At 38.1% G+C, this 26620-nt stretch overlaps 1 protein-coding gene across 1 annotated transcript in view; it reads right to left on the bottom strand.

Annotated features, from left to right (window-relative positions):
- Positions 1-1265: 1265 nt before the first annotated feature.
- The window catches only part of RAB2A (RAB2A, member RAS oncogene family), a 41817-nt gene continuing 16462 nt past the window's right edge, over positions 1266-26620 (bottom strand). Inside the window, exons 4-8 of the mRNA XM_032183052.1 lie at positions 19903-19985; positions 19353-19445; positions 16094-16205; positions 5129-5197; positions 1266-2902 (exon numbers count right to left, since the gene is read on the bottom strand). Of these exons, the coding sequence (XP_032038943.1) occupies positions 2807-2902; positions 5129-5197; positions 16094-16205; positions 19353-19445; positions 19903-19985 (453 nt within the window). The 3' untranslated portion in view covers positions 1266-2806. The remainder of the gene's footprint in view (positions 2903-5128; positions 5198-16093; positions 16206-19352; positions 19446-19902; positions 19986-26620) is intronic.

Raw genomic sequence — 26620 nt, 5'->3', positions numbered from 1 at the left:
GAGTTAACTGTGGTTTATACCATTTGGTAAATTGGGACTATAGGGAAACTGTCACCGGGGTATGATTTTTCACTATCGATAGTAGTCTTAAATTACAGCTTTACAAGTTGCTGGGGAATAATGAAATATTTTAATTCTTTGGTTATGAAAACGCAATCAATAAAAGCAACTGGAATGCAACATGAAAGCTAGTTATCAGTCACTCGTGTAAAAGTAAAACTGAAACCTGTAACACAATAACCTTGTAAAGCACATGCTGTGCAAGTAAATCCTGCTGGGTTCTGTACCATATAATTTTCAAATTCTAGTAGGATGAAATAGGATCAGTGGTTTCTCAAAACCCACAAAAATATGCAGATTTCTGACAGGCAACAAAAGGACTGTGTGCGCATAAAGCTCATGACAAAGCGCCAGCCAGAGTGTGAGGAAACTTGTTCTATTCTAGTTTCTCTTTGGAAGTACCAGATTCTTGAGATAACGCACTGTGTACGACCAGCATGTAAGGCAGGACCAACCAGCAGGATCACAACCACTATCCACCTGTGACTGTAAGTCACGCCACATTGCCCCTGTCCCCTACCTCATCCTCCCACCCCAGAAAAAAAAAAAAAAAAAAAAAAAATCACTGTAGTAAGTTCCTGGTCAGTTCTATGCCTTCCACGCTTTCAGAAAATGAGTGGATGCCAGAAGCTTTAGCAGAATATCCTAGCTTTAAGTCATCATCACTTAAACCATGCATTTTTGTTCTTGTCAGAATTAGGGTACAAATTCCCCTACTTTGCTTTCTTAACTGTGGCATTTTTTTATGTCTAAGATAAATTTATTGCCATTTATAACACAGCTGAGGCTGCTACAGAAAGGCACACTCTTCTCCCAACTCCTGTCAAGCAGTTGAGTTCTGTAATGGTACCAGTTCCAAAACATCTTCAAGCAGTTAACTCAAGCAAGTACTCTCATTCATTTGTTTTTTCTTGTGAGCACCTCCTCAATACAAGCCATTTTTCTCCCAGCATCCATGCAAAGCAGCCCTATGGCTTTACCATCATGCAACACAAGTTTCAGACTTCAGTTGAAGCAGTGTTGGTGTTTTATAAATGCAAATACATAATAAACAGTTAACAACATGTAAATAGAGAGCCCTCTTAAAAATGTAAGTAGTTGAACACATTGCTTATCGTGCTCCTGAACGTGCAAGAAAGAGGTGAAGTCGGCAACCAACAGCTATCCTGATCAGTTGTCCCTTGCCCCAATACACAAACAAGAAGTTCCACACATTTTCAAAACTTTATTTAATCTCAGAACCACTGCTACGTTACACCTGTCAGACTGAAGTTTATTAAGTTCCGATGTTAAAGTTTTGACAATAAGAATGGATGATACAAGGATCCACGTCCCCCCGTGGTGTGGTGCAGTCAGTATTGGTCCAGTAAGACAAAAAGTTTGCAGTCTTTTTTTTTTCTTTTTTCTTTTAAGATATGTGAAGCATGGCCTAGCATTAATGTCACCCTTTTATCTGCAAGTTATATAAACAGGATGAGGTGGAAACTCTGTTGTTCCCTCATTTGTAGGAAAAGTGACATGACATTCTGTACTTAATAATAAACACTTAAACACAGGATTTTGTTTTGTACTGTTGCATCCCTTTCATTTGAGGCAAAACTTCCCCCCCCAAACCTCCCCACCATAAAAAGTACCAAAGCATTTCTAGTTTTGATTTTCATCAAGATTTCCAAACTGGCAGATTTTATTTTCACACCCTCTTCACAATAGACAAGATGCTTACCATATATTTAGGATTACAAGTTGTCACTAAAAGAAAGCTTTACACAACCACTGTACATTTAGGTTGAAAAACTGTCCTTGCATGAAAAATATACCTAGAAATCAAGTGGTAAACAAGAAAAAACATTAAGAAAAGATTAACGCGTTTATAATGTGCCATTTTAATGTTTTCAACTCCTCCTCTGCTTTTCATTCATACTCTGTTTTCACCTATAGTACTCGTTAAGGCAAACAGCTAATCCATTTCTGAAGAGGTGCTGTGGAAATTGTGGACAAACAGCAAACATTTGGCATTAAAATAGATAGCACGTATGTAGCCTCTAGTAATATACATTAAGCATTTCTTCTTGGACTTCAGGATAATGACAGGGGAGGATGAACATGCTAACAATGTCAAAAAGGCTTAAAATTTAGCGTCCAAGCAATTTCTATTAATGCTCCTGTAGTTTTCAAGCTCTAAGTAGTATAGAATTTATGCAAATGCATTAAAGAATTCTAGCTTGGCAAGTACACCCAAGCAGGTTATTAAACTATATATACAGAAAGTGATAAATACAGAATTAAAAGAGTCCTTCTGCTGCTCTTTATAGCCTTGAAAATTGACAAAAAACTTGAGGACAGCTCTACAATATTAAACATTAGGTAACCGCAGGAACTGGGAAACCTAACTACACAAACTGATTAAAATACTCAGATGACTTTGTAGTGTTTAATACAATTCAGTTCGTAGTCAAGGGCACAAGACAACATTTAACAAAAATAATCACATCAATTGACCTAGAAATCAAATGTAAATAGATATGAATACAATCTCCAAAATCTGTCTTTAAGTGAACATTAACCATTTATTCAAAGTTATACAAGAATTTGAAGGATAAAGTCTTCTTCTGCAACAGGAAACCAACTTACAAGTTTCATGTCTCAGTTGAATTGCAGTGGAGGCGAGCGGGGCAGGGGGAGGGAGGGAAGGGTGAACAAACAAGTTAGTAGGCCCCATCCAGGCAGCTAGAAAGTAAAAACAGGCTCAACAGCAGCCTCCACCAGCTTGTTGTCCTCCCTGATTGCCTGCAAGTGTTGCATTAGTAGCAGCATGTTGAGGGCCAATTTTTATGCCGTTTGCCTGAAATGAAGTTCAATACACAGTATGATTATTGTAGAAAACTAAATACACTCAAAAAGCTTTTTAAAAAAAGACAATCGTATGGTAAGTTCTCCTAACATACGCTTTTTTTTTTTTTAAAGAAAAAGAAAAAAAACAAAAAAAAAAGCAAACATCCTTGGCAATTAAATATAATTTAAAGAAAGATGCTTTCCTTATTTAAATGTTACGTGCATGTTAAATCCTGTACCTTAAACTCCTAACCTGAAAACACCGAGCGAGAATCGCATTTGAGGAGTACTGCTTGGCACAAGGCTTTAAGCATTTGCTAGGAATGTAAAACCTCCCCCTCTCACCAAAGCCTCCACTGGTTTAATAGTTTAGTATAAAACTTTTCCTCTCCAGACAGCGTTTCTTTCTGTGTTGAATCAGCTGTACAGGCTAAGGGCATACGAGTGTTCTGTGTCATCAATAATTTCTATGATCCCGAAAGACGTGGCTACTTGCCAAGAACCCACACACAGCGTAGCTCTTTCATTCATCAAAATCACACTTATATCTTAACCCTCACTCCCTCAAGTGGATTTTACCTAAAAATACAGCACTTTGAGAAAAGTAATACAGTAGCTTCAGAAATTAAGCTCTTAAGGAAACTTTGCGTCACAGTAAATCTCAGATTTATAGTGCTTGGCAGTTGTTCTGCAACAGTAGTAGCCTTGGGGTTTCTGGCACTAGCTCAGTATTGACAGCAGCTGATGTGGTTTCTTTTCGCTCTTTGACTCCTCTTTAATAAAAAGCATGCCCTATGGCTCATTGGTTTTGCCCCCTCTGGGCTGGTAGCAACTTCTTGAGGAATCAAGGAGCCAGACTTGGCCCAAAGCCAAATAAATAGCACGGACTGTTGGCTCTTGACAGCATATTGCAATCAAAGCTCCGTAAGGCACAGTAAAGCAGTCAGCTACTATATGAAACCCGACAGATACAATGAGCACGCTTTTCCAGACGCCGATTACCATCCAATTTATACCGCACTGCGTGCGTTTCTTTAGAAAATATGCTAAAGAAAATTTTAACTTTTGTCACCAGACTGAGCAGAACAGGTGTTTCACCAAAACACCACCTATGCACACCCGTTTTTCAGTCAGAATCAGTGTCTGAATGATTACTACTGCACTCTTATTTAGCTGCAAGTCTCCTAATGCAAATACTCCTCGTACTACTGAAGTTTCTCATTACTTCCGCTGCAGAGTCAGAACAGCAATATTTTTATTAGTCAACATTTTCTTATGTTGAGATGTGTTACGGGGAAAGAGATGAGTCTGAGTCCTGCCAGTTTCCTCCCTGCTCTTCGAACACTTCTGCAAGGGCTATCGCGCTTCAAAGGAGCGTCAGGCTCACAGTCCTGGCCAGAGTTATGGCAATACTCATTTCCACGTGGCTTTACTAAGGACCTCAGCAGCAATATTTAGGGATGCGGGGTACAAAGCTTGTGAACCAGAGACGACTGACTGCTTTGCACTGTCACAGCTGAACTGTTCTATGGGCTGTTACCTCTAACGTAAGCAATAACTGAGAACTTGTATGATCTTAACATATTTCTATCTACTACCACTGAATGTGAATTTGCTTTTTCTACAGCCATGAACCTACCTCCTAGCTGCTCAGGTTTTTCAACAGCACAATCCTTCCAAAATTTAAGAGAGTACAGGTCTGTCTTTCTAGACTCTTCTTTTACAGAAGTGCTCCCTGCTCCACACCCCAGACCTCACAAAAACAAGCTGAAGAGACTGGCCCTGATAATCTGTAATTTCAGTAATGTGCATAGACAAAATGGCTAATCTTTTATTCCCTGCAGAATCCAGCCACCTAACCCAGGAACATTTCAAAAGTCTTTTATGTAACTCTCAAAGCAATCCCTCCCCTACACTGGACAGCTCATGGAGTGCATCTGGCATATCAACATGGTCCTCCATTTACATAGTGGAAAATTATCTTTGAAAACAGATGACACCATATGGAGAAGTGGATGAAAGTGGATTTTCTTCTCTTTTGGGGATTTATATTATTTTGTGATGCTTCATGGATGGATAGGGTCACTTATTTTAATCCATTTTTACCACAATGGCAGACAATTCTACATCTAAACGTAACAGACAAATATTTTACTGTCCAGCTTTCTAGGGAGGGTGGATTTGGCACATAAAGTGAGACAAAAAAGAAGAAAGCGTTTTGAGTACTAAAACTTACCTCATTATTAATGTCAAAAACTCCTTCCTGGATTTTCTCGTAGATCTCCTTTGCAGTGTTAATAAATGCCTAAAACAAGGGAGGAAAACAACAGTAAACAAGTGGATGTGATATCACTTGGTGTAAGATATACATGAGGTTGGGCTCCAGTTGGTGTATATTTTCCAGCAAGACTTTCCTACCTCAGGAGGAACAGGTATGCCAACAGCATCCTACAACCTACCCTCAAGTAGCAATGGATCACATGCTATTTACAGAAAAGAGAGGCATTTTCCTAATAAATATATTCTACAATCTGCTGTCCAGTAATTACAGGGGGAAAAAAGTGGTTTTTAAGATATATAAATTACTTTTAAATTATTTATTTCTGACCCTTATGGATAGATTGTGTGGCAGATGGTTTCCCCTACCCTTAATATCTTTGTAATAGGCCACTCTAGATTAGAGTGCTTAGCAACATAAAACCACAGGGTGCTTACAATGATGATGTAAGGATGCTGTCTGCTGGATGAAACCTTATGCTATCATTTAATATTCACCTAATTTTAAGAATGTATTCTCTTTAATTAATCTTGCACATGATGAGCAATAGACATCTTAATGGTAGAAAAGAGATACTCCACGTTTTATTATGATTTCTCAAATTGTGTTGTGTTAATTCTGAGAAAAGACTTTTTGATGCTAGGTCTGAAAGAGTGAATGATATAAATAAATATTTTTGGTTAAAGTTCAGAATCACTGGTTCCATTTTTCATCTCTCATTTAACTTCATAGGTCAAACAATGCCTAAGACAATGTATAATTTAAGAGGTGATTAACAGCAGCTAATAATTACAAGCAATACTCAAATATGTGGCTCTTTTTATTTTAAAACACCATCAGCACACGATCATACAAGATATGCTATCTTCTGCTCAAGCCCGTTACAGCAAATACAGATCTAATTCAAATATAAAAAAGTAAACAGGGTTCATGGAGAGGAACAAATCATACCTTTCCTCATTTCTACACTGGAAGCATTTGACTGCTGAACTTGCCACCAGAGCTTTGTTTCCTAATTAACAGGACTGATATGTTTTCACCTTTAAAGGCCTTACAGCTCCCCAGAGTAATCAATCTACTGCAGCTCAATTACTGCACCAAGCACACACCACAGCCAGTGAAGGAGACTTGAACGGCTGCAGCAGGAGCAGAAAGATATGAATATGCATAAACTCTAAGTGGGTGATCGAATCATCACAGAGGGTCATGAGAATTTGCAGCAAAATAATGAGAAGAATTAATCATTGCAGATTCACAAGGCACTTAGGAAGTGAGTTCGTTTTTCAAACATGCGCTGGAGTTGAGGAGAAAAATTGGCTTTCAGCCAACTATGAATTGATTCAAATTCCTCAGAAATTGAAGTTTTCAATACAAGAAAAAGCATTCGTACTTATCTTGGTTTCTGATAACACATAATTATTGTAACAGGCTCGTATGTGGGACTGTTGAAAGGTAAAAGCCAAAAAACTTTGCAGAGTCACAGCTGGGATCTGTGAGGATGCTTGCTCGTTCCCATTTAAGTAGGACACTAAGCAGAACTTGAAGTCTTAAAAACGTGTTATGATAACTTCATGTAAACAAGCACTTAACAATTGGCACTTCCAACAATTCTGGAACTAGAGCTGGCTAAGTACGCTTAGGCTCTTGGAATTAATTTCATGAGAATTAAATTACATCTATAAAAATTACTTTAGACCAACCACCTAGAATTTTGCCAGACTACCAACTCCAAACTAACAAATTATCTTCTGGATGCTACTTTCAGGAAGAGATCACTGTGAGAATGTATCTATACTCACAAAAATGACAAAATGCACCCCCCTATTCAACAGGGTTATTACATATGTAATGTACAAAGCATAAAAGCATGCTGCCTTCAGTACAAACGGTGTATTTTAACACTAAGTACATTTCCTGAGAAATTCTTGATCTGGAAAATCAAAATATTCCAACTCATCTCAGTTCTATCATTTCACTTGTCTGAAGATATAATCTGATTACCAAATTTCTGTTGTGATTCTGGTACACCAAATATCAGTGTTAGGACAGCACATACAGGTATTCTGCATGGCAAAGTGCCAGGCTATACTGGGTCACATATAAATAATTCCTATTTGAAAACACTGGTTTCACAAGAATACATCATCTAAAAAAAACAACTATGCCTTGCTTTCTTCAGTTAGCACAGATTCTGAAAAATTACTACTGTTCAGCCATGGAAAGAGAATTGCATCCCTAAAGACCTCCATTTGTTTAAAGACCTCCATCCATGTATTTTAAGTTAGCTTATGCCTCAAAGTGTAAGTGGACCTAAAATACCCACCTGAGAACCTTACTAAAAACAGCACTTTAGTCACTTTAAGAATATCGTATCAGATTTTGGCATTGTATGCTAGTGCCCCAATTATAGCAAGGACAAGAAGGTGAACTCTGTGTAATTGGCTTCTTCTAAAAATTTCTTTTTATACTGCATGTTCTAACTCTTATCTGGAACATGCAGTATACTATAAACTCTCAATTATTTATGGGCAGTTTATCCTGTTTGCAGATTAACCGAGCCACGGATGCAAAGAGACAGAGCTGTTTCCCCTCAAATCCAGTTTGCATTTATTAGCCCACGTGCAGGGGACTGCAAGAACACAGCTGTAGCACTTCACATGCCAACTTGGATCCAGGTGCAGCTCAGCCACTTCCACACAACACAAGACTTCAACCAGTAAGCCCACGCGGACCCAGGCTGGCTGCCTACCAAGCCTGCTGCAGTTGCCCTGTGGATCCTGGTAACGCAGCTGTTATTAAACCACAATACAAAGACACTGATGCCTCTCCACCCCCGGCCGACTCAAGTCCAGCCCAGTTTACTCTCACCAACTCCAGACAGGCAGCACTGGGTTCTGCCTGGCTCTACAAGCAGTCACCTGAAAGATGGCAAGCCCCTGCTACACAGCTCCTACGTTAACGTAAGTCTGCAAAAAAACTCTCTTCCTTTTATGTGTAGACTTCCAAATATACAAATTCTAGGCTACATTTGAGGAAAATTAAAGAAATCACTGCATCTTTAGGAATGTCTACACTTCGTGTTTAACTCCTGGTTTTAATCTTCCTAAATCACAAGTTACTGATGCTTTTACGCCTAAGAGACTACTGAATTCATCTATCACCACAGCACTTAAAAAAAAATCTAAAGAAGTTGTGCATTGATTTAATGATTTCTTTCAATATAACCTTCTTCTACTGCGTTCACCTTATAACTAGGTTTGCCAACACTGATAACGGCAACACCCTGCTGAGGAAAATGACATTACTGTGCAAACAGGGAAACTGAGTCTTGTAAGATGCGATCTGCCTGCTGTGTCACACCTGCACCTAGTGGAAAGCAAACGAAGGAGGGTTTTGAGTCACGATATCTGAGTAAAATATCACTTCGGATATTTACATAAGGGGTTTCCTAGGTCACATTGCTTTATAGAAATCACAAAGTCTCAAAATGTCCACCTCAGAAAACAAACAAGCAAACCCAAAAGAACAACAACCGAAAAGCACAGATGCTGCACTCAAGACAAATTAATCCTAAAACCACTGACTATAAAACAAAAGCAATTTGACATCTATTTTATCAAAGTAAACAAATAACAGGTTTACTGCCCTAGAGACAAAACCAGGAAGAATGAATTCTGTTACTAGAAAAAAAAATGCAGGAAGTAAAGGAGTAAGCTCCTGTTACCTCTGTCACATGCAAGTTGTATGTAAGAGTAATAATAAGCTGAAGGCACCAGAACACAAGCTATAGAACAATTATATTTAGATTTGGCAGATGTGACAAAATGTGCAAATCAGGTCTTGCAGACACTAAAGCTATTGCCGTGATGAGTATTTGATGACTTAGCTCCAAGCTGAGCATAACAAACTTGTAAATGGATCACTGATACTTTTCAAAACTCAGATTTTACAAGTCCATCTTTGCTCAAAACCAAAATATATCATGTTCTGCATTTCCAGTTCGTGTAACATGCTGCCCTCTGGTGGCTATATTAAATTTAGTGCTTTGAAACACAAATTGGTTCGAGTTCATTATTTCTGAATGCTTTCCTACTCTTAACTCAAGAACACTTAACTGTAACGTATCTCAAATTTTGAAGCATGGCCTTCACCTCTGTGGTCAGCCAACACCTAGAAGTTTGTCTTCCTCCCAATTTGCTATGCTCCAGCAGTAAGATTAGTTCATTACTCTAGTACTCAAGGACACATTTGGAAACAGTAACGATACAGACCACAAATGGATTTATTCAGTAGGGCATTCAACATCCCAGAGCGTAAGTAGTGCTGGATAGTCACTTACAGAGGGGGATCCCAAAGCTCTGAGCAGCTGTTTTATGCACAGAAATACAATGTTTTTTACAATTAAACGATCCTTCAGAAAGAAGCCCAGGTCACCAAAGGGCTTACAGAGGGGTTAGTTATCAAGCAGCAGGGAAGTGCTATAAAATGAACCCACACCCCAAGAAGTGCCCTTACACATTTGTGGCTTTAAATATAAAGGCAAGGTGCACAGGCCCAAAACAGAACTTGAAAGTAATTGGCTTGTGCTGTTTTTGACAAACTTATTGGGAAGAAGCACATTACTAGCTTGAAGCTTCTCAAGAAGTGCTGCAGCTGCTGCTGAACAGTTACAAGAGATGGTGCACCTGAGGAAAAGATAAACACATAACTCATGAACTACTTATAGAGCAAAATCTATGGCTCAGGCAGACAGCCATATGATGCTTTTCATGCTGTCATTTAAAGACTGGAACCCTTAACTGAGAATTTTATTATGATTACACCTCAGGATGCCCAGAAGCCCCAAGAACCATGGCAGAGTCACTATTCCTTACAGCAGAATTGGGGCGCTGTCCAAGGATTTCCCACAAGGAGATAAAAACTGGGAATCTTCACTGAAGTCAGGTGTCTTGCCCCTTCTCTCCCCTACAGATTTCCTACACCTATTTCCTCATGGGAGAAAATGGCTCAGCTTCACACAGCTGAAGGGTCGCAGAACTTCGATTTCAATGAACTTGAAGGAATCCTGGTTTTGATACAACTTAAGGCAAACCAAATAAAATTTAAAAACCACACCTTTCACATACAAGTAATCCTACTGTTCTGGAAGTTCTAGTCAGATTACATTTTATGTCACTTCACTGTTAAAGCTACTAACACCTTGAAGTTTCAAGTTGTATCTTCAAGTTGTATCAACTAAATCCTTGCTAAATAGATCACCACGTCAAGCAGCTGTTTGTGTACCAGCAGTTAGTCATGTTTAAAGAGGGTAAAAGGAAGGGAAAAAACAAGTTCTAGAAAATATCAGTTCTAATTTGGAACTGGTAAGAATCTCATCTTTCTGTGGGATTTTCATTTTTGCCCTTTAGGATATTACAAAGGCTATCATCCTTCCATTATCTGTGGCTGAGCCCTGTTGAAACTACAGGGGTTTTGAGTCTCCACTCTCTGTTTAAACAGAAGTACGAAAGAAACTGCCTGAAGAGAAAATTAAGTTACAAGTGAAACAAAACTGTCGATTGAGCTGTATGTTTAAACGCTGGGTTGAAGCAGTTAGTCCATTCAGATTTAATCCTGAACAATGAATGCATTAATGCATTCTATTTATGTGCAGACGACTTGGAACAACAAAGACAGTAGTCTAAAACGAAAAGCTGGGCATAGGGCTATATAATCCCATCAGTTTGGGAAACAACTTACTGAAACCAACTGCCACACCAGGAGTCAGTGACATGCTAGTAGAGCTCGGCGAGATCAGCTTCTGAACAGCGGTGGTGTCTGGTGCTGGTCTGACCAGATCCAGAAAACTCTTTTGCTTAAGGTTGATCGTGTTAGGCATTACTGAACTAGCAGTATGGAGCACAAGAGGAAGGCATGAAGTTATACTCCAGCTTTCCAGATACAGCTAGGCATCTTTACTTCTTTACAATCAGTGCCTGTAAGTGGATTCAAATGATATTCCAGGGATGCAAAGATAACTACTGAGTGCTGTAGAAGACTTTACAGTTCACGCAGATGACCCTATTCTACCGTGCACGTTAGACACTGCCCCAGCAGAAATCACACAGCAAGCTCTGAACTGCACATTTCAGATAGGACTACAACTAACAGTCATGTGCTGTTGTTGAACCACCAATGGAAAGTGTGATACAGTTGTTAATATCTCTTGCAAATGATAGGAAACAAATCTTGAGTATTACACATAGTTTTAATACAAGGTGAAAAAGCAACTGATGTTGACACAGCTCAGAAAACACTGAAGAAAAATGCTAAAAAAGTCAGTTGGCTGTTGATAGTAGGCTCTCTGTTTTGATGGCTTTAGACAGAAGCTAAAGGGAAGTTGATAACAACAAAAAACTCTTTCTACAAGTATGATATGGCTGAAGAGGCAGTATAACTGGTCTTGCGACAGCAGCCAAATGATAGCCAGTCAAATAACCCCCCGCCCAGTCCTTTTACCCTCCCAGTGATTCAGAAACTCTCCTATCCTCATCACATTCCACATTACACGTGATGATTTAACTCTGTGGCCACACTGAATTCTTACACGCCTCCATGGAAGCTCTGAAGGAAGAGCCTACGTCTACTTCCTGCTCCCAGCTATTAATTGCCTATTGTGCAAACAGGATATAAACATCCCATTAACAGCCTTGCTCTACATGAACAGCTAACAGGATATTCTCTGCTGCCAAACGTTGCCATCCAAGATGTAGCTTAACAGATCATACTGAAGAACAGAATGAATGTTTTAAAACTGTCTTAAGACCTGAGCAGGACAATGCACTGCTACAGCTAGGAACTGACTAAGGCACTACACAGTGGCAGAAACTGCGTTTTGAGAAGGGAAACAAAAATAACACTAATAACAGGAGCTGGTTTGTTCATTTAAAGAAACAGCCAAAGACTACCATTATCTTACAAATCTCTATTGTAGTTGTTTATGAGGCATGTTAAGATGACGTTGGGTCAAAAACAATGTTGAACTGATCACGTTATCTGGTGGCTTGCCTCATCACTCTGTAACAACAATGTATTTTCAACTAGAGTGATAAAAGGAATCTGTTAGAGATAAGTTTCCTCTGGCCATTTAACTGCTTCGGGTACAAGACAGCAGACACATCCATGTACTGCTGTGTTTCAGTAATGCATCCTCATGAAACGTGGGTAGTCTGTATACTGCATGGCACTGACTAGGACCACAGGACTTGAACAGCTTATGCTTCATGATGAAGATCTGCTAACCCATGTAGCATCACCAGCCTGTACTGCCACTCTGCTCCTCCTGAATCCCCCAGCAACAAGAACTTGGTATTCAGCATAGAAGAGCCACACTGTTATTAGCCCTGTTGTCTCAGGGCCAGGTATTAGTCTGGACCAGAGATAAAGTTAAGAAAAATATGCCAGGTCTTAAACTAGATGTGCAGAAATGCTCATGTCGCAAACAGTCTAAGCTTCTGTCCCATTCTGCCTAATCGGACAGAACAGATCAGTGTACAATGGCATGCCCTGCTGAAGTAGATGTTCATAAAATGTGGAATATGGTTAGATACCAAAAGATCTGAGAATACAAGTACCTGTAGAGCAAATAGTGTCTCAAGAATAACTAAAATGGATAAAAACTACTTGTTATACTTTCTTTACACTAGTGGAATGAAAGCTGTACATGTTCATAATGATACAAACAGCTTCCATATATTGAGGATAAGGCTCTAGAGAATTACAGCAATCATTACATGTTTTTAAGATGGTTTGGAGAAGGGCACGTATGAACAATCCGTGATGATTATTTCTAAACCCTTGACAGTCTTCTTTTGCCATGAGTACGAACCTCAGATTCAGAAACCGGTTAGAGCATCAGCTCTGCAGCTACAAAGCATATCTGGCCAGGAAAAATGGATTTCCTTCCCAATTCTACTTCAGACAGACACCTCAAAATTCGATCTGTTTTTTTTTCAAATGGGTGGAAGAATAGTTAAAGCCTTATTATTGGATACTGTGCAGCTTCTTTGTCATCACTTTACACTTCCATTACTACTTTGTTTTATATAGCAGCCACTAAAGCAAATGTAGCACTGGGACAAATGCAGTAGGCCAAGGCTTTATTAGTCAATTATAAAGTCTCAGCAAGGCAAAATCCCTCTTCTGAGAACGGAAAGAGGAAACAAGACACTGGTTGTTATGTATGAATGCTCTGACCTGCACTATCTGTGCATTTCCATATGTACACGAGTCTTACAGTAATGTCTTTTCTCCAAATCACTCTTTTTGAAGGATATTTCCTACTGAGGGGTAAAAAGAACAGAAGCCCAGCCTTTTAGGTATATTTCCAATCTTTTTTTTTTCCAATCCATTTTTGATTTGTTAAATGAAAAATTCAATAGTATAAACACATACTCTTTCTAGTCAAAAACTTCAATTTCTTAGTCTCCACCCCCCCCCAAAAAAAACACAGTAAAAATGTTTTGCATTGTTACCGCATAAGATAAGATTTGTGAACACATGGCCATGAATTTCTTCTGCTTAAAATTTCATCTAATTTTCACTGAATTACCTCAAATGCTGTTCTTTGTTTAGTTTCAACTTCCTCAGCCAGTCAGAAAACTATAATTTCTTTCCATTCCTGAAGCCATGTGCTGAAGGCTTTCTATGTCTGCCTCAGCTGTGCATACCTCTTGATCTTTCTTCTAATGCTGCCCATTTCACACAATTTCTTCCCTCGCTCCCCTCACGATTTTTTTTTGATACTGAACAATCCAGAATCAGCAGAATGACAAAAATGTAAGTGGCCTCTTTGATTGTCCATGAAATGATAAACTTTCATTTCCTGTGCCTACTACTTCTCCTCACTTATTAACTCAAAAGTTAAGATTTTGCTCTTTCAGCTGTAACTAGAGTAGATTATGCTACCTCTTTTAGTATTGATTGAGAGTACCGCTTAAGGAATGCATTTGACTGTCACTACAAAGAATTAAATCCTCAAGCTTTTCCATCGGAGTTAAAGTTAGTACAATCACTCACTCAGAGAACCAGGAAGAGAGGATTCTATTTGAACTTATTTAAGAATGAACTCTCTGCTGATGTTCCCTCTGATAGTCATAGGTGCATTAAGCACCAGACAAGTCATCCACTAGAAATCACTTTTTGTCACAGAAATAGGTGACAATGTTAAAACCACACAGTAATAAAACAGAATGAAATAACTGAAGGCTGTATGCTATTCCTACTATAACTTCTCAAAATTTCAAAACTAGAGAGCATTACTACTAAAGCAGTGTCTAACTGGTTGCCCACCATCTTGAATTTAGGACTATTTTAGAAAAGATTAAGAATAGATTATGCAGTATGAGAAGCTGAACTATGGCACGCTACTTAAAAAAGCTAATAAGCTGGGATGCAGGAACTGAGTACAGGTCTGAAAGACAAGTCACAGAATGGTTTGGGTTGGAAGGGACCATTCAGATCACCTAGTTCCAACCATGGGCATGGGCAGAGACACCTGCTACTAGATCAGGTTGCCCAATGCCCCACCCAACCTGGCCTTGAACACGTCCAGGGATGGAGCATCCACAGCTTCTCTGGGCAACCTGTGCCAGTGCCTCACTGCCCTCTGAGAGAAGAATTTCAGTGAAATTGTAATGAAGTGATTTTTCTGATTTACACAGCACTAACGTGTCACTGTACTCGGTCTGGCTGGGATGGAGTTAATTTTCTTTATAACAGCATATATGGTGCTGTGTTCTGGATCTGTGATTAAAACTGCATTGATAACACAATGTTTTAGCTGCTTCTAAAGATTGCGTGCACAATGTCAGTTTTTTTTTTTTTTTCCTGCTTCTACTCCCTCAGCAATTAGGCTTAGGGTAGGCAAGAAGTTGCAGAAGACACAACCAGACGGATGACCTGACTTGGCCAGAGGGATATTTCATATTATACAATTATAATGCTCAGCAATAAAAACCAAGAGGTAGCCTTTCTAAACAGCTGCTGCTCAGAGACTGTCTGGGAATCGATCTGTTTATGGGAAGTTGGGAGTGACCGCCTTACCATCACTCTCCCCCTCCTTCACTTACTAAGCTTTCTTTATGTTGATCCACAAGTCCTTCTCGCTTTGACTCTTCTGATTCTCTACCCCATGCCACTGGACAAGTGGTGTAAGTGTGCAACTGGGTAGATTTTGAATTGCTGACTCAGATCAACCCACCACAACCACCCTTCAAGAAAGATGTGTAGCAGACCAAGGTGACATCGGTAAGAACTCACATATACCCAGGAACAGGATCTGTATGCAAATTTCAAGGGAATGAAGTTCTATAAAATAGCAAAGACTGAAAAGCATAACATGTGAATACATAACAGACTACAGTAACCAAAATAATGACCTCTTTGACAGCTCTCTGGAGGACAGAAATTGTGTGTGTGAACTGCAGCAAAGAAGATTCCTGCTAGGTGGTGGTGGAGAAAGATGAAAACTGTTTACAGTTGGGATACCGAAGTATTGCAATAGCTTGCTCTGAAGAGCACGTGAAAGATAAGAGGTCTTTAAGAACTGGTTAGATTGACATTTGTCAAAGACACTGATTGCTTTTCTTGCTTTGCACTAGCAAATCTATTCCAGTTTCAAATTTCAGATTACAAAACAGGTGTACCCATTTCACTGATTATGCATTTTTAAAAATAAGCATAGTAGTTAATGGAATCTCAACAATATCTTTGGTGCTGTGCAATCAGATTAAATTTAGACAACATCTTTCTCATACTACAAATTAAAGAGTAGCTGATTCAAGTGGAGAAAGCCAAAATCTAGAGGAATAACATCTGTACAAACTACAGAATGCATTTGAAAACAACTGTTTTTACTGAAGTGACAATGTTAAGCAAAGTTACCTCCTCTACATTGGAAGCAGTTTTGGCAGACGTCTCCATAAAGATAAGTCCATGCTCTCGTGCAAATGCTTCACCTTCCTCTTTCTTGACTTCTCGTCTAGATTCTAAATCACTAAGATGGAAAAAAAAAAGTTATTCCTGTGGTCTAACCTGTCCAGGTAAATATCATTCTTCAGAGATGTACTTAAAAGCCAACAGTCCCCATTACAACTTATGTACATACAAAGATCTATTCAAACCTTTACATAAAGTAGAATTGCTTTGCACTTGCAACATATGGAGTAGCCACAGTCATCACACCTGAGTTATCAGTTCTAGCTGACACAGATCTTAAAGAGTTCATGAAATGCCTTTCAACAGAATAGGTATATACTTAGCTAGCTACTCCTCAAATGCTAACTTTAGACATTCTCATTTTAGATAAATATCATTTTTCTAGTATCATTATCTATGAACCAAAGTGTTATTTTCAACTATATTAGCTGCTCCCTCCTGATGACCTAGCATTTAGGTTTTGAAACTCCATGCAGGACCTAGCCTTTTAACAGCAGCAGAACTTAAAGTGACTGTAACACATTTTCTTGCTTCCTGCTTTCCAGTCTGTAAGAAAGTTAAATATTACAAAAATAGAACATAGAAAACCTTCTTGGATTGGACAACAAAAGACAAAACCACTAAGTCATATGGACTCATAAGTATTTCACTCCTACTTTTTAGAACTTCTTTAGTTGTTAAAAATACAGTGATACACAATTTCTGTCCTTCTAAGTATATTACATTCTGAACAATATAATGCTGTATTTTTTTAATATAATTTTATATATATAATTTGTATTTAAATTACGCATGTAAACACACACTTTCATATATACAAATTCAAAATAAACAGCATGCAAATACAGAGGTTTAATTTATAGCCAGAGTGCTAGTAAAACATTAAATACTGGGCTGCCACTCTTGCAATTACACACATATGAAACAGAAATCATACTCACTTGGCATCTATTTTGCAGCAAAGTAGGTTTTTGTTGTTTTTACAACTATATGCTAACTCAGATAAGTAATAGAGTCAAGATAATTCAGTACGTCATTTGAACATAGAGCATTTGAGATAAGGATACAAAAAATGTCTTCTCATAGAAAAAAATAAGTTGATGTTAATTTTATGTAAGCATTCCCAGTATCTCAGTCTCAGACTTAAGATAACATAAACAAGGTGCTCTTTCTCATGTCCCCGAGGTAGCTGTTTGACGTTGTATTTTTGAACTTGAACTTCATTGCTACTACCACGCTACACTCCAAAATATCTTATCTAAAGCTTGATTCACTACAGTGTTATCTCCATGATAAAATAGAAATAAACATGTTTTTTATTTGAAATAGTGCAGCTGCATTGGAAACTGCAATGATAACCCACTCAGTACTCACTACTGATATCTAAACTTATCCATATAAGAGCTTTAACTGCTTCTACTAACCACAGTTGTCTTCCTCTCTCCATACATCCCATTCCAATAATTCGAAGCATTTGGTCTTACTAGATCAATATAGCTATGCTTTGTTCTGGAAAGGAGATCAAGTATAGTATTTGTCATGTTTCAATTCGAGTATACGTAATGTTTTCAAAAAACAGCTATTATATTTCAGCTTAATTTCTCAATACCCTTCAAATCTTGTATTAAGTTAGTAGTACAATTAATTGTATTGTAAGTGCACTTTCGGGACCTATACAATTTATTCTTTAAAAAATCTTATGCTAGTATATGTGTTCTTCCTTCTATAAGTCTTTAGAGCAGTACACTTTACTGTAAGAGCTCCAGTAACATTCTTTTGGTATAATGCAGTGCAAACGAAGGAGTTTCCTTCCCATTCTCCTCTTTGAGGCTTGAAAAGAATACCCTTTAAAAAGCTTCTTAAAGAACTTTTGCTTCCTGTGGCACCACAATCTGCAACTTAGAATACATAATCTAAGTAAATTTATTGTGTGAATAAACCCTAGTTTAACTGGGATAATTACTGAACTTGCTGCAAGTAGCATATTATATAACATACAACCACATGGTATATAGTCTGCAAGACATCAAAATTTACTTTGCTTTAACAGCTAAGAATAATCAGGAATAATTACAGATGTCTTAACTAAGTATACGAATTTACACAGTATTTTCTGAAAAAAAACAAAAACAAAAACAAAAACCAGTGCACGTTATTTCTGTGCCACTTCTTTACTCACATAAGCATAAAAAAATGCTGGTCATTGCTTTAATGGGCTTACCAAATCTTCATTTAATAAATTAGATTACCTTTTGTAACAATTTGTGAAGACTATGCTTATCACATCCCTCTACTAAAAAGAGCTCTGCTAGTCATTTTCCATATTTTAAATAAAAATGTGGGTAAGCTTCATAATCATTTATTGCTTAATGGGATTTTTTGGAGGAAGGATGGCGGCAAATACAGGGAAAAGAAGTGGAAGGAACGGGAAAAAAAAAGAATGAAACAAGAGGTGAACAGGCCAAACTAGACTGTATTTACTACAAGGCTGTTTCTCAGCAGCATCTAAAAGTGATCCAGCTGTTCTTTAAAATTCAGGGGACAAGCATACTGTTACTTCAACTGGCATCTTTACCTTCAAGAATTTCATGGAGACAAGCTAATGTCATTCAGGTAAAGGCTCACAACTAATGGGTTATTAAGTTCTGAGATGATGCTTTTGATATTAAAAAAAAAAAACAAAAAAAACAAGTCTCAGCATCAATAGGGAACTATTTTAGAACTCTGGACACTCTAGCAGATGAAAAGGCCAAGTAGATAATCCTTTCTAAGTTTGGTAACAAACTTCCAAACCTTTTGAAGTTGTATCACTTAGTGTCTAAGAGCTGCCTGAACTCACAAGGAAATGGTTAAAAACCATTCTCTGACCACACTCCTAGCTGAAACAGACAGAACATAAAGTAGGCTTGAAGTTCAGAAGCATCTCATGTAATTATTGAGGTATGCAAGTTTTATATTTCGTAAACATTTTGAAGTGAATCCAGTAGTATGGGCTTCACTTTGTTTAATGACACTTTCTCTGCTGTCATTCTTAACCAAAAATGCAAACCACTTTAGAACACGTAAATTAGGAGCCATACTCCCTTTTTAAGGGACAGATCTAGGTGCTAACTTATGGAATCACCATTTAGAAAGAAAAAAGGTAATGAAAAAAACAAGCTTTAAATCTCTAGTATCTACAAAATCATGACTGATTGAATTTTACCTTTTATTTCCAATAAGCATTATAACCATGTTGGAATTGGAATGTTGACGAGCATCTTCTAACCAGGTTGTCAAGTGGTTGAAAGTGTCCCTCCTGAGTATGGAAGAGAATGAAAATTAAAAGCATTTATTTATTTATTTATTTTCCCTCTCCAGATTGGTACTTCAGTAAAAAGTTCGCTACAGTGAAAGAACAAATACAGTTCGTGGTAATAAAACCACAAGAAAAGAATTCATGAAATACTTTAAGGTCTTTCTCAATAAAGGTAATTCAGAGGTTCATGGTCAAAGAGTTTACAAAAATATTTTGACTCATTCTTCCAAAGAGTTTACATATACTTTTTCTCAACCATTATACTGAGAAAATTTGAAGTATTTATATACTAAACATAGGCTGTATCTTGATTTTGAGCACATAATGAACATGGTAAAACATTAGATTGCACCTATTTATAAAAATGCTAAATTAGACATTTTTACACTGTAGAACTGTACTGTGATATACAGAAAAGACAATTTTAAACCAGTTATAACTTCCTCCACATTCTCACCTTGTTATGTCATACACTAGTAAAGCCCCTGCTGCCCCTCTGTAGTATGACCTTGTAATGGAACGGAAGGACTCCTGTCCTGCCTGTAGAAGACAAAGTTGCATTATTTCATGTCTCACATTTATGTTTTGTTGCTAAAAATTTACTACTTTTGAGAGGGCAAGAAGGTGTACGGAGGGGAAATCAGAGCGGGGACAACTGGGGACAAAGTCTCTTACACGGGCAAAAGAAGGCACATAATGAGAAGACACCAACTACAGCACAGCGCTGTTAAAAAAAAAATCGGAACAAGACCTCTAAACCTTTTTTGGCAATCCCTGACAACCCAATTTACTGAATGGCTTCACAATACATGAATCATTATTAGAGCACAGAATGGACTCCTAGCAACTAAGCTCTGAAGACAAATTTGAAAGGAAGCAAATAACCCAGAGCTTCACATTTGAATTCAATAACCCGCTCCCTGGGGCAGCTGTTGACACTAGAATAAATAAAGCCCATTGTAAATAAATGATGAATGACATCTTTACGCCCACCATCTGCTGGTGTAAAGGTTGTTGGAAGGCCAAGGATGCAGATTTTATCCGTTATATCATAAACTGCAGCCAGCTTTCAACAGTCTTCAGATGGAATTCTTTCAGTAATCATTTTATTATGAAAAAACAGAAAACCGTTCTGAATTCAATTTTACACAATTCTGCTCCACAGTTAATCAATTTCCCCTGTACTTGATAAATAACGTGTGTCAAACAGCTACAGGATGCAAGAGTCATCTTCATATTCACTGGTGAAAAACTTCATATATTAGATAAATTAGACAGTTCTTATAGGAAAATATTCCGTAAAAATCTCAGCACTTAAAAGAACATGCTCATCAACTTACACTTTAATCACCTTCAAACAACCCACAGCTGTTTTGAGTCTTCTTTAACTCAGAAGAGAGATCTCTCACTAACATGCAACATCAAAACAAAACAAACTTTTGCATTTATAAAAATGCTTTTGGGGAGAGCAGTTAGAACACAGTTTATGTGGATAAAGACCACTTAAAGGGCAGAGGTATAACCCTTTCTTCCCATATAAAAAAAAAAGTAAAGCCCTGAAAAAAATGTATTAATAGTTATAGATCTTGAGTTCCTCATGCTCATGTTTTTCAGAAGTGCTACCTAGCACCTGAAAGTTGTTAGAATAAATGCTTACTTTAGTGCTAACAGAAGCTTTAGCTGAATTCAAAGATAGAACAGTACATGATTAAGAAATAATAATGCTGAAAAAAGAGCATATGCAGTAAGATAGTTATCTGCACAGCTATAGGAAATTACTCTAATTTAAAACCATGAAAAACAAGAATGAAATATTTATCAAACACAAGCTATGTTTCAGCCAGACCTACAGAATTCGCGTACAGAGAACTTTCTCTTCCCATAGTCACTGTACTTTTCTTAGTATAAGGTCCTCTTGAATTCAAGAACTTGATCTAGATTCTGCTACTGAAGAGTAACACTGGCACAACACATTTCTATGTGCTCAGTCTTCAGAAATCATCCTGTTACTCCAGTTTAAGAAAGCACTTTGTATTGAAACTGCTGAACGTATTTTCTGTCATTTGTAACTTTTCTCAGTGGAGTGACTAAGACAATCAGAACACACTTGCACATGCACTTGGCCAGAAGTCCCAGCCCATTTTTACAGAAACTAAAGTAACAAAATACAGAGAGTCCACTAAAGCACACCAAGGAATAACCAAACAAAAACATACAAAACCCCTAGTGTTTAGCTCAATACCGGGTTTCCTAGCCAGGAGCTCCAAAAAGGTCTACCTTTTTGTCTTGACATGGTGACTAGCTCAAGTGCATGGTAGATGCCTGAGACATTTATTACCCAGTTAAGAGGAAAGTAAGTTCCTATCACCAATGCGTTCTACATATTGCCAAAAATCATGTGTTATTTGGACATAGCCCACCACATTAAGATTGCCTATTTCACCTTCTTAAATTACACTGTATCACATCAAATTGTTTGTTCTCCACAGCAAACAATTCCAAGTCAACCATAATCGCCAAAGGTTCTACCAGTTCTTAGAAGAATGTAAGAATTGAGCTCTTAGAAGAATAACTTCCTTACAAAAGTTTGGTACCTATAATGTGAAAATACCGTAATATTATTTAATGTTTTTTATTTGCCTATGATGGAGTTTCCTAAGTATCATTGCTTCCTGAAGGAAAGGCTGAGAAAAGGTTGGAAAACGTTACCCTGTCTTCCCCAAAAAAGATACAATTTTCCATTTAGCAAGAATGAATTTGTGTTTAGTATATGAAGACAACAGAAACTGAAGCCCCTTTCATTCTAAGCAGAAGAAAACAGTTTCAGTAGAGAAACTCTATGATGTAACTTATAAAATAATAAGAACATTTATTTTTGAAACAGACAGTAACTTACATATCAATCTCAATGAGAGAACTATAAGGTCAGAATAGCTGGGTTAGGCTTGTAGAAGAGATTCCCTGCTTTTTTCTTTTTCATGTCATTATTACTTGAACTTTACACCTGCTTGCTCTTTTTCCTACTACTCCCCGTATTTCAAGGCAGGCAAATACAAAACACAGATGTGTGTTTTGCAGGCCAGGCAGGATGGGGCCTTGGCCTTCACCAACCTGATCCAGTGGGTGGCATCCCTGCCCAAGGCAGAGGGGCTGGAACTAGATGATCTTTGAGGTCCCTTCCAACCCAAGCCATTCTATGATTCCGTGATTCTATGATTTTAAGTGTAGACTATTACTTCAAAGCATAGTAATTATTATTTCTTTAATAATTGTTTTTCAGTACAAGTATGTTACAGTTGTACTTCGTTGGTCTTGGAAACAGAGACCAAATAAAGTTTAGCTACTTGCTCAAGCAGCAATGGATACAACTAGCAGTGAGGAAGCTCAATATAAAATGAAAACCAGGTTTGATATTAGAGAAAAGCACTATATGCTGTGAAGTGGTATTAACAGTATGTGCAGCATCTATCTTCTCCACTCTCCCCTAAAATATAGCATTTTTTTTCACTTCCACACTAAAAGGAAATTCCAGATTTCTCCTTTTTCCCCACATAATGTTTGAACTGGGAAGGGACCACTGGCAGTGATCTGCTCTGCTCCCCCCCCCCCCAGCTCAAGCAGGGACACTTAGAGTAAGTTGCCCACAACCACTTGTGGCAAGTTGTCACACAGTTGCACCACTGAGCAGAGCCTGGCTCCGTCCTCTTCGCACCTTCCTTCAGGTATCTAGAGACACTGGTGAGATCCCCTGGCACCTTCTCTTCTCTCCTCCAGGCTGAGCAGTCCCAGCTCTCAGCCTCACCTCACAGGAGAGGTGCTCCAGCCCCTTCACCATCTTGTGGCCCTTCACTGGAATCTCTTCTCTATGCTCAGGTCTCTCCTGCAATGGAGGCCCAGAACAGGACAGAGCACTCCAGGTGGGACCTCCTCAGTGCCGCAGGGAGGAATCACCTCCTTCAACCTGCTGGCAACACTAATTAAGTAATTTAATAGCTGTGTCAGGAATAAATTCAGCAACGTATGCCAGAGACTTGAATGAGGGAGTGATTGGGGGCAGGGGGAGTGTAGGGGAAAAGTAGTAGTGACGGTAGCCACAAAATAAAAGCTAAACAAGCTATTTCTCAAGGCCATATTACATCTAATAGAGATAACACAAGCCTTTGGTCTCAGGCCATGTCAAGTTATACCCACTTTTGGAGTTACACAGAATTTCAGAGGAAGTGGGAAGATGGAGATTCTTTTTGGTAACAGCTAGAAGACAGCAACTATTTCACGTGTAAACACCTCAGCTCAGATGGTGCAGCCTACAGGGACCAATGCTCAGATACTGAAGAGGCCTGAACACGCCTCCTTTCTCTTCAGGGGCAGGTGCTAGTTCTGACATGAGTAGTTCACCAAAAACGAGAAAAGGCGGGCCTCTGATAAACAAGTGGGGCTTTAAGCATTAAAAAAACACTCCATTTGTCTTCTGGACCATAAGCTTCTAGAATTCACATCATATAAGCTTTTAGAATTCACAGCATATTGGCTAATGAATAAAAACTTCCTGAAGGAGACTTAAATAGTCATAGTTGGAGTTAAAAGTCTTCAAAACAGTACTACAAATCTTCATCCTTGCATGAACTGTACAACTCTATGGATATATTCCGCGCTCTTCTCAAAATACACTTCTGTGTATAGATCAAAATGCAACTCCTAAACAATGACGTAAACAGAACACAAAGCATCATCCATCGCCTTAGGTCATAAGGTACAGAGATTCAGGGCCTGTGCTAAAGCTTTCACGAACTTTTAAGCCATGTAACCATGTTGCAGTTGACATATCTGTAGCACATCAGAGAAAAGACTCTGAGTGTTACTTTTTCAATAGGACATTTCAACAGCATTTCCAAGGGTGCAATGTAATCAGGTAGGGTTCAGTTGCAAAATGTACAGACACGCCTTTGCTATCAGAAAGCGTTCCTTAAAAGATCCTGAATTGCACATCTTTGAATCTATAAACTGAGAAAACATTAAGAAGAGCTATGATGCAGTAGAAAAAGTGTGTAGGTAATGCAACAGAATCCTCACCAGCATGTCTCCCTGGAAAACAGGCCATCAATTTTACTGAATTCGCCATTTCCAATGGTGAAGTATTTGGAAAGTTTCTTTAAGAACAAAATTTTTGAGTACATCCCAGAACGTCTTCAATGTATGAGAAGACTAATAGTTTTTTATTGTATACCTTATAGTACATGCCTGCATGAAAAATGAAAAACTACCATGTACTGTATAAAAGGTATCTGCAGCTACTAGCTATAAGTCGCTTGTTTGTGTGGTGTGTTCATACCCAGTGACTGAACGTCTCTTTCACTTTGAGAATTATTGCTCATTTAAACTAGTTTATGGTTTCCTAAGCTGTACAGGAAACGGACATCTAAGAAACAAGCAGTTCACACAAGCGTCAGACTACTTATGACAACTGCCAGTTGGGAACAGCTACAAGAAGTTGATCCCTGGAACAAAATGTTCCAGAAAGAGAGAAGTGCAATACACACTCTTGAGTGTAGTTTTGAAAGTTATAAATAAGTTAATAGCCTTTTAGTCACATGGCAACTTGTTGATATAAATGCAATAATGTCTTGAAGTCATGTGTCTCACTCTGGAACAAGAATTTTCAAGTCACTTACTAGCATTAGTACAAGAAATAGGCACAAAGGTAGTATAAAAACAAGAACACCACCCTGCTGCCTTCCAGCAAAAATGTTCCGTAGGAAGATCCTCCTGTAGAAGAGACAGAACTAAAAGACACTTATGAAGATGAATTCATAACTTTTAAAAGTGTCATAGTTTATATGGAGAATTCAGCCAAGTTACATGTTGCTTCAGAACAACCCTGTCAGCAACCTATTAAGAACTGAAATTTCAAGGGGAATAAAGATGCCCAAGGGTGCAACTGTACATACATACAAATGCAGATCGTCTGTACATACGCCTTTCCTTTCTGATGCTGTTGAATGCATCCAATTTAGACATCCAAAGCAATTCCCAATACACCAACAGAAACAGAAAGCTTCAGCCCTCCATTATTAGAAGTACCCTCATGAATTATTTCAGTTTATAAATATATTTGAAACCTTTAAGTAACTATCCTCACTAGAACTCAAGTTTCATTGCAGACAAAAGGAAGGATTAGCTCTTCTCCCATCTCAGGCATTATTCTAAGCAAGATCTTTCTCTGTTATTGTGGAAAGCTGCAGAGGAGTCAGAAAGAAAAAGTGAGAAAATAAAATACCATTATAGTATTTCAATAACCACATACATTTAAGCACATTACAGACAAAGGTTTAGGATCACTAAGCTAGAAGGTAGATCAGATTATCCTGGTTTCCTGAATTGCTATCACGGATGTGAACAATAACTTAGCAACTGGCACTGAGGTTCAGATGATGGCCCTAATTACACAAACTGCAATGACATCCAAATGGACAAATTCCCCCCATGCTCTAACTACCAAAGTGAGTAGAAAATGTCATAAGGTAGACCATTAACAAGACAAGCTGGGTGGGAGCAGGGGAGAAAGGCGCTCAACCCTGACGATTTTCAGTCTCAATAAGATGAAATGAATATTCATTTAGTGCATTAAGAGAACTTTACTTGGTTCTACTAGACCCAAGGTATTCACAAATACATTAAGGATAACTGACTTTCCAAAAAGGATTGGTACGGTCTGAATATCTGAAAGCAGATAGAGGTGTCATACCATAGCGTCAGTAAGCCTTCAACAATTATGCTTTCCATCTTGCATAAACACACTTGTGCAAGCTCTCACTTACTTAAAAAAAAAAAAAAAGTCAATTTAGTTGGAGATATCACTTGTATGGAAACAAAGAAAGTATTTGAAATTAGCCTATAAGGTTTCAGATATTTCTTTAACAAATGATAAAGACAAGGTTGTTCTTGTTGTTTATTTAAACATTGACTTACTATCTAAAACTGCTATCCCCCACATCTGTAAAAACTCAAGAAGAAAACTGTAAGAACAAAGTTTATTTTTAATACACCATATAAATGCAAGAGTAAAGCATAAGAGTGAATAAAATAAACTTCTGATGACAGATTTCCATGAAATGAAACAGAAATATTGGAATGTATCACAGGATACATTTCAGTACAAACACATAGGAAAAAAAAAA

The sequence above is a fragment of the Aythya fuligula genome, chromosome 2, assembly GCF_009819795.1.
Source record: "Aythya fuligula isolate bAytFul2 chromosome 2, bAytFul2.pri, whole genome shotgun sequence".
Classification (NCBI taxonomy): Eukaryota; Metazoa; Chordata; class Aves; order Anseriformes; family Anatidae; genus Aythya; species Aythya fuligula.
This window is presented reverse-complemented; position numbering and strand designations above follow the sequence as displayed.